At 37.0% G+C, this 10,000-nt stretch overlaps 1 protein-coding gene across 1 annotated transcript in view; it reads left to right on the top strand.

The window, feature by feature from the left end:
* Positions 1-10,000, top strand: part of LOC137973125 (uncharacterized) — a 176,529-nt gene that overhangs the window by 16,892 nt on the left and 149,637 nt on the right. Inside the window, exon 2 of the mRNA XM_068819867.1 lies at positions 4,431-4,735. Coding sequence (XP_068675968.1) covers positions 4,431-4,735 — 305 coding nt within the window. The remainder of the gene's footprint in view (positions 1-4,430; positions 4,736-10,000) is intronic.

Raw genomic sequence — 10,000 nt, 5'->3', positions numbered from 1 at the left:
TGCTGTCTTCTTTAAGCATTCTGAATTTTTGTGAATATCGAGCTTGAACCCGTCTCGCACTGGTTTATTAATATTAAGAAAACCAAACTTTTAGTTTTCAGACCTAGGCCGAAAAGATTTAGCTCATTATATTTCTCTTGTGGTAAATGGCAATGTTGTTGAACAAGTTGAAAGTACAAAATTCCTAAATGGTCATTAATTGGAAGACTCTTGTTAACTTTCAGACATAGTTTGGTGCTACTCTTGAATGTAGCTCCGAAAGTTACAAAAAAACAAATGATTTAAAGAGCCAACGTTTCGACTCTCCTGTCCAGTGTCTTCATCAAAGGTGATCCAAAGGTATCGCAAAGGGACAAGGGTGCAAACAGGTGTTACGTAAACTTTATTTCTAAAGACGAGAATTCGGAATTAAACGTCTAGGAGCATTGTTTTCTTTGCATTTACACGCGGACATCACATGAAAGTGTCGGATGTGTCGCGGCATTGTGGACGATGTATCAGGTGATTCTACAAAGTCAGACACTACTTACGGTCTAATGACCTGTTCATACCAAACCTTAACCAGGATTTTAACATGTTTAGTTAAACACGGTATTAGATTGTTTTCTTTTTAAATTATGTATACTGATTTTTGTGGACTGCAAATTTAGCACAGATCAAGGCATGTATCGAAACTCACCTGAATCTCACGTAAAAGCCAGTCGTTTCTGACTGATTTTCATTTTGTAAAACCCAGTTCAACTAAAAATGTCTTGTTGGTGTGAATGGGGTATGAATCACTCTTTGCTTTGCATTATGCGCTAATTTATCTCCATCTCGCTTGTTGTATTGTATGGTTCTCTACATACATATCTAACCTAAATAGGATGTATCTTGTTCAAAAGCGTGAGGTTAGGACAAAGTTGAAGACTGATTACCAAAGCTTCGAGCAAACCACTCTTACCTTTTAAACGTTCTTGACATTTTTTGTGGTCTTAATGCTCTTCAACTTGGATCTTGGATGTATAACTATTGCAATAAATAGTTGCCACGGTAATTTAAAAACACGTTTACAACAGGAACTTGAATTCTCAATTAATTTAAATGATATGCTGAGTCCTGATATGAGAGAAGAACGGACAGCATGTTAAGAAAATATTCCAGATTTCTAAAAAGTAAATGCTTGCGTCATGATAAAAACGAGCATTATTCCAGAATTGATTTTCTTTTGTTATTGTGAGGACGAGTTCTTTATTTGTGCGTTTTAAATCTTCTGCAGTTTTTATTGCATGCTGTTAAATCCGAATGCGCCTAAAGTATGTCTTTTAGAACCCAGTCTTGATTAAAAAAGGCCGAGGCGCATGTTATGTTAGGTTGAGCTTCTTTATTTTTTCAAGTCCAGACCAAGGCACTATCAAAGACGGCCCTCTTAGTGTGTGGATGGGAGTGAGGTGGTTAGACCACCAGCATTTCGCTGCACCTGTTTTGTTTCAATAGTACAACACAAACCAATTCCCACAATGCTGCTTTTCCCATTCAAAGGATCCACTGCCAATCTTTATTGAATTATTATCTTGCGTAGTTAAAAGAGATGTTTTCTATCAAGGAATGAAATGTAGCTCCTTCGTGTGTTTGGTGCATTTGTAAAAGCACGATATACGCGCTATTTTGCAAATTAGACTGACAGTGGTTTCAGTTTGTATTTGTCCAATATGCTGAAATTATGCGTTCAGGTTGACTGGTTCTTATTTATGATCTGTAAGAGAAAAAACGCTCATCATAACGTCATAATAATTTTCGTTTATTGATCTTATGTCAGCGGAGACCGTCAAAATATTTATACATTTAACAGTCGGTCATCCTCTTGTGTGCTACTTTTTAATTTTTTTACAGCATTTGCAAGTTATCTGGGATCTTTTTATAAACAGACCCACGACAATTTGGGATTGCTTAAAATTCATCAAAAGCGTTAATCTTTAAAGATAGTCAAAATTAAACGACTAATGACCTCATACAAATATGCTAATGAAAATGACGTCCATAAATTATTGTTTAATATTAAATATAAAGTGTGAAATAAATGCGATGAATTAAAAAAAAAAAAACAGAAATCCTAGCCACAACAAAGGTCGTCAATTCTCTGAATGTTGTAACCTGAAAGATTTGTTATTTCTAATCTCGTCTACCTCCGTGGTCCCAAGAAACTCGCTCGTCAAATTTGCTCTTTTCGGTTGATAATGTGCGAAAACAAATCAAGTGCTAAAAGAAATGACTTCTCAAATTCACAAAAAGGGTTTATTTTTGCAGATGGTAGAAATTAAACAATATTTTCAGTGTCGAATTTTTCAGACAGATGCGCTCTTAGACATGAATTTCATATTTATTATATGGCAAAGCCAGTCTCGGGCAAATCCCAGCGCTCTGATTGGTTCTTTCTCAGTCGGGATTTTTCAGTATGGACCGTTTCCACGGAAACGGTCCAAGCCGTGTATTTTTGTTTTGGAGCAAAGCCCGCAAATTCATAATTTGAAACAAATTTATTTAAAATCACAACTGCGAAAAAAGTGCGAATTTTGTCATCTTTCACAGCAAAACTATCAGAAAAAGCTAAAGATTGATTCTTTTTGCCAATTTCAAAGATGAATGAAGACTTCAGACGAACATTTTATTATCCTGAGGATCTGGAAACTTTGATGCAGAAACTGGAACAGGCATCATCGAAAGCCAAGAGGCCATAGATGATTTTATCAGGCAACAGAAAAGTGGAAAAACAAACAAGAGAGAGGGCTATACTGATATGAACACTCTTTTCTGCTGTATGGAAGCCAATAGTATGGAAAATGAAAAAAATGAAAGCTTCCTTGCGTCCGATCTTGACCAACTTTTTTCAAAGAAACAATGCCATATAATAAACAACTTACTAACCTCACTTGCTCGAGTCGTATTGGGAATAGTGTCCTTCGGTCGTTTTTGTACAGACCTCGCTACCCTCGGTCCGTACTGCCACGACCTTGGCCCAATATTGCCCAGTACAGCGCTTGCGCTCGGTTAGTCAGAGGTGATTATGTTTGTTATTAACTCTAAGCTGTGAACGTGTTGAATTAAGAGATAATAATAATAATGATGATGATGATAAAAAGAAACCCTTACCACAAACAAAAGAATCTTGCCAATGCCCTGAATATTTTAAACCGGAAGATATTTTATTCCTGATCATGATCTCTCATACTTCCATGATAGCGATGATTATAGGAAATATGAAAACAAAGCAAGATACTTGACTTAATTGCCTTGCTGCGCGTAACAAATACCTTCTTTTCGGTTGATGATGTGCGGCAAAAAATCCAGCGCTAAAGCAAATGACTCCGGCGATCCTCGCAAGAAATATGGAGTTTCACTTAAGGTGACTGTATTAATTGGATTATACAAAATAATTCAGATCCTATTTATTGGTACTATCCGGATGACAACATACAAACATTATACAAGTTACAAATTAGTTAGGAATAGGCAAAACCAAACAGCTAAAGCAATTCAAGGTTAGCAGTGCTTACAAGATAATCGACCGATTAGAGCTCACTTAAAGACAAAAGTCATATTACTTGTTAGCATTTAACCAGTTCAGAACGTTGGCCAGTTCACGATTGGCAGTATCTACTTATAGCAATAGAAGGTAGGTATTAAGGACTGTGTCACGTGTTGGTATTGTGCATTCGAATCGGGCATCATGTAGTCTTTTTGTCACGTGCTTATTTTCAATTGTATTTTTGGTGCAATGTGTCGGAAGATTCATATGGTTGCACCTCTGTCTGAAGAACACTCCTTAGGCAAAAGACCAAAAGAGGAAGCTATATGGAACATTTTTCTTCTGGTGAGGTCTTGGGAAAGCAAGAAACAAGTTTCGGTGCGCGAGACGGGATAAAACCCAGTGAACAATTCAAAATGCTTTAGAATTATGCCAATCAAATAATTGTTTAGTTAAATAATATTGATTGAAACAGTTCTTCTTACAATAAGTATAAGAAAAAAAAATTGAAAGAATGCATTCAGGGTCAAGAGTTTTTTTAAAAATGAAGGATTGTGTAAAATACACTTCGTGTACAGGAAGAAAGTATGGATTTATTTCGTCACGTTACCTGTCATTTAAGATTTAAGTCAGGCAAAAACATCGGCAAAAGGAAGAGTGGGGCGTTCCGACTGCCGAATATTTCTTACTGGTATTGCATGGTATTCCAGACTAAAGATAATAATAATAATAATAATAATAATAATAATAATAATAATCGGTTTAGTTCATCAAGTGTTTGTTACCCTTTATCTACTGCATTAGTAAAAAGAAAAGGATCCAAATGTTAGTTTATTTGGGAAAAGAACAAAAATAAAATGAGTCTTGTTTTCCGCCAGGGGGTTTTTAACTGTAACCTAAACTGCAATTGTTTATTTAAACGTAGGAGACTGTATTGATTGGGATCTTGGAATGGAAAACGGTTTAATACCAAATGAAAGGATAACAGCCTCCAGTGCCTACTCCTATGCTCCGGCCAGTTTTGGTAGATTGAATGACGCAAGAGGATCATGGTGTACTTTGGATAATGCTAACAGTTATCTGCAGATTGACCTACAGTCGCTTCATGTAATTTGTGCTGTGTCCACTCAAGGGGGAGGAGTTTATCGTGAGTGGGTAAAGAAGTACACCTTACAGTCATCTACAGACAATAAAAGATGGACAGATTACAAAGAAAATGGACTTGTTAAGGTGAGTTACAAAGTTGTTGATATACCAAGGCATAAAAATTTGAGTCGGTGGACATTTAGTTTATAATCAATGATTACATCATGTCAGTACAATATGGAATGTTAAATGAAAAGTACTTCTTGCACTGAATAACGTCATGCAGATGATAACGAAAGTGCGATTACTTTTTTTCTTTTGTTGTTCTTCAGCGTAATTGGTTTTGAGGTAGAACACAGTTAAAAGTTTTTTTCTCCACAAAAACTAATTATATTGAAGACAAAGTTAATGGGATCGGCGCAGGCCAAAACCAACATTGTGTTCATGCTGGATAAAGTGAACTTTGTTCAACGTTTTCCTCCAAAGAAGGCTTCAGCGAAAATACATTTAACCAGCAGTGAAAGACAATTCACTGCCTCGATTTGTCTTGTTGTAATTGCACTCAATGGATAACAAACGACAACCTGATAGTCTTCAGTAGAGTCTTTTTTACGGATGTGTCTACCTGTCTTTGTTAATGCCGGAATTTCTAGCAATTGAGTGGTAACGAATAAGCCTGAAATTGAATATTTCTGCTTCACAAGAGCGAGAGGGCCTGGGTTGCAGAAGGTGTAGGTGAGGGATTATAGGTGGTCACTTAGGTGTATCTAAGCTAAGTATAGTACGTGATTAGTCAGTCGAGGCCGACACCTATTACCCACTATTTTCGAGATTTTGGACGTATAGTTAAGCGTCATCATTTATCTGTTACGCAATTCTTAGTTTGCACTCACGTGATTAGACGGCCATGTTGGTGTACAAAACAGAAGCAAAATGCCACTCGCGTTTTGTATAATAATAGAGACAAATTCCCAAGAGACGTTTTTGCTATTGTTCAATACATCAACATGGTCGCCATGACGTGCGAAGTATTTGCGGCACTGAATTTGGTTCGGGGAGGATACATTTCCATTTTTTCGTATCCGGCAATGCCGCTACTTTGTGTATTGGATATCCTTTTCTTGCTGTATTGTGATTGAAATGTGTTTAGTCAATTTATGTCCGCCCAATAGATGTGGCTTTCTCCAATATTCATATTTGTAATGTTACGACGGTGTGCGGCCTAAACATCCAAAATAAACCTAGTGGTATATTTCTCTCGTGCCTGTTGCGTAGTGAAGCTGAAATGTATGTTTAGTTGTTTTGCTATAGGTCTCAATTATATAATAACAGAGAAAAAGAAAAAAATATTTGACCTGTTGCTCTCATATCACAAGCAAGTGATAACTCGTATTCCTTCTTTGCTATTCATTGGCATAATTTACACTTGAGGTGGCTCAAACTAGTAACTGTTTCAACTCTTACAAGAAAAGTTCTTATTAGAAGGAGTCACACTACAACACTTTATCACTTAACAGCAATGTTATGCTACCATATCAAACACCAGTTATTGCTGAAAAAGATTCGGTCATTTTTGTGACGTAACAAGTTACCCTGGCAACAGCTACTCATATCTCAAAAACGAACTTGGTGACCCCCATTTTTTATTTCTGAAATATAATCAGCATGCCAGAATGAAACTTTCTGCAAAGTTTAAAAACAATTCTATGAAGCGGACTAGAGCCACCTTAAAAATTAAGGTAGGTATGAATCCGCTCCATAGAACTTTTTTCAACTTTGCAGAGAGTTTCATCTTGGCCTACTGATCACTTTTGCGCAATAAAAAAATGGGGTCACCGTATTTAATGCGTGGAGGTGGTTATGAAGTTCCTTTGTTTCATGTTTTTGTCCGTATTTTTAGCCTTGACCTTGCACAAAACGCACCTTTTTTTCGAGAAGATAACTAATCAAAGCCTTGGATTTAAATTATACGCAACTAATTTGCAAACCCATGCGAAGCAAAAACAAAAAAATGTGCAGGGTCACTGTCAGTTCAACATCGATTGAGACAACATTGTCCTTTTTTTTTTTTTTTTAATTTTTAACATATCTTTATTATTGTTAGCGACAACATTGTTCTTGCTTTTGAAGGTTTTAAGGTTTCATAACCAGTCCCTCGATTAACTATGGGGTCCCCAAGTTCATTTTTCAGATATGAGCAACTAATTAATTTAAAGCCAAAATATAAGGTGTTTTTACAAGGCTTTCCTGTTACCATGGTACTTTTTACGTCAGAAAAATGACCGAATTCTTTTTCAGCAATAATTGGTGTTTGATATGGTACCTTAACATTGCTGTTACGTGATAAGGTGTTGTAGCGTCATTCCTTCTAATGACAAGGTCTCTTGAAAGTGTTGAAACCACCTTAAGACTACGACAAAAAATTAATGGACCCAGGTCATCATATGTAAAACTGTTTAGCTTGAAAAACAGTGTTCTAAAACGAATTCCAACCAACCACTGTGGGATATCATCAACTTATAGGACTGAATTTTCAATTTTTCTGATAAAATTGTCTCTCTCCACTGCTTTAAGCCTTAAGTTTTAAAGCAGTAGGAGTAGAAAATTGACATTGCCCAACGAATTCCCTAACGAGATGCAATTCTTGGTCCCAGACCAATAGTTTGCAAATTTAAAAGAAGGATTATCAGAGAACAAGTCATGAACAAACAGAATGATGCTTGCAAAGTCACAGCAACTTCTGTTGGTATTCCAGCCAACTGCTCTTTTGAAAACGTGAGGTTATTCGACCATCTTACTCCTCAAATCTCACAACTTCCTGTAGATGCCAAGAGATTTCAAAATCGAAATGAATACAAATTTTGCTGGGCAAAGAATTGGGTTGTTTATCTGCGTCAAAGCGAACATTCTTGTCCACTTTTGTTAAGTCTCTTGCCGATTTGGAGAACTTTGCGGAACGGCAAGGCCTTCCTTTGAGCTCAATAACCTCTATTATCGTGTTAATAACGAAGAGGGCAAAATTACTGAATGCTGATTGGTCAATGAAGAGGGTATTTTTTCTTAATTTTGCTTGAGAAGAGGGCAAAATTACTCGCTCACGATTGGTCGAGCGCCAAAAATTCTCGCTCCTGATTGGCTGAACGTACGTCTTCCACATTCAGTTGGTTTCTTCTGTTTGAGCAAAACAACTTCGTCTTCATCAAATTTTGTCTTTTAATTCGCGCTGCATTCGCCGAAAAGGCATAAAGATTAAGAACTAGCTTTAAAAGATGATCTGGAATTTGAATTTTCGAGTGACAAGAAGAAGGGCAAAAGATTTTTTTCATGAAAAGCTTAAAACTTGGATCGACTTACATGGCGCCCGGCGTAGCGGGATTGTGTGGTTGAAAAACAAAATGATTCCTTTCGTCAAGGGCTTTCAGTTTACCACGAAATCTTGCAGCTCAACAAAAAAGGTCACAGAACAATTTGCCATTGACGGGAGGAACAAGTAGCTCAAATTTGGTGGATTTCTTTGGACAAACCGTTTGCTATGTTTACGGATGCGTATTTGCAAGTGGTAAAAACCTCTACAGCACAGGTGAATAAAATAAATTGAACTTTAACATTTGGTTTAATCGTTGTTACAGTTGTTCACGAATGAAACTCCTATTTTCCTCTCGAGTGGATGTAAATAACAATCATCTATACTCGTTTTGGACGCAAAGAACAAGTTGACTTGCTTGTCTGTTTGTTAGTTGTTTTGCTTCCGAGCGAACGAGTGTTTTAACTCCGCTTAGCTGTCTGTTTTTCGAGGTGCCTCGACTCGGGCAATTTCAGCAACTTCTGAAAACACGCGTGATATTAATCCTTAATTTTACTCGGCCCCATGCGATTACCTATACTTAGCGTACATATTTTCTTGTTTCTATCATGTCTAGTAACTCGAATTTATTATCTGTCCTTCCGGTTAATCCGCTTAGCTGATGGCTTGTTTAATTTAGTACTTTACGAAATGTCTCATGGTCCTGTACGTTATGACGGATATCGTCTCGAATCATTATTATTTAATCCTATTGACCGGCCTGAGCTTGGCAATGTGCTTTCCAGTTATCTTGATCCCGACTCAAATCTTGAAGGAGAACTTAATAATCAAAGTAGTATTGCAAATAACGCGGATGTATTCTCCATTATGCACATTAATGTTCGTAGTTTGCTTAAAATTCTCGATTAACTTAAATTGATTATGATGAAAATGCAAACACCACCTTCCGTTATGGGTGTCACGGAAACTTGGCTAAATGATACCACTTCAGAGTTAGTAAATATTATTGGGTACAATTTCATTTCAAACCTTCGGATATCTAAATCAGGTGAAGGAGTCAGTATTTATGGACTTATACAAAACATGGACCACCCCTGTGGACCCGGTCCATGGACCCCCTTCATGGACCCGGTCCATGGACTATCCCTGTAGACTACCCCTCGTTTTGTAAATTCAATACGTTTAATTTTTTAAGGCGGCCTACTACAGTTTTCCGAATAAAAGACCAAGAAATGAAATTTGTGAAATTAAAGTAACAGGATGCCTCTTCTGAAGTGTTAGTCACTGCAATTGATGTTAAATGTAATTTTACCTAATAAATCAATGCTAAGTATAGTCACCAAGCTCCTGGAGGGGGGGCTGGAAACTAGAGGTCTCGAAAACTAGCCGTACGACCTCACCTTAAAATTTCAGGATTTTCTTAGCAAGAAAAAATGTCAGACAGGTTTTTCACAAATGGCAAAAACGTCGATTTTTGTCTACTTTGATAATAACTGAAAAACTGTCTGGTAGATCTTTTTCAAAAAATGTTCTCGGCCTCGTCCTCATATTGTTTACTAATTCTTAAAATTTCAATCCCAGTCTGAAAAAAAGGCCTTTGAAATCTATAGTTTCCAGTACCCCCTCCAGGAACTCGGTCACTTATTTAGCATTTTCCCCTGATTTGCATTTATAGACCTAATCGGCTTCTTCCAGGTATTTCCATATCGTTTAAATATGAATGCTACATTATCATGCAAATACAATACACAAAGAATCTTAATTCCGGGGGATTTGAATTGGGTACAACATTGAGTTAGCCGATTAGGTCTATTCGTTAGGCAAACAGTGACTAACACGTCAGAAGAGACATCCTGTTGCTTCCATTTCACAGATTTCAAAATCTTGATCTTTTTCTTCGGAAAACTGTGGAAAGCCAAAAATCTTAAGATGAAAGAGCGAATTGATCCTCGCATTTACATGTACCTGGAAATTTTAAGCAGAAGCTCATGACTAGGAATGAAGAACTCTAATACTTAAAGCCTATCTCACGGTATTTTTACAGACCAGGGGCCCGTGTCTCGAAAGTGCCGATAACTTTTCGGGCCCGAAAGCCATTTGTGAAA

Source organism: Montipora foliosa, chromosome 10 (assembly GCF_036669935.1).
Source record: "Montipora foliosa isolate CH-2021 chromosome 10, ASM3666993v2, whole genome shotgun sequence".
Lineage (NCBI taxonomy): Eukaryota > Metazoa > Cnidaria > Anthozoa > Scleractinia > Acroporidae > Montipora > Montipora foliosa.
The sequence above is the reverse complement of the archived record's forward strand: the minus strand, read 5'-3'. Positions and strand labels throughout refer to the sequence as shown.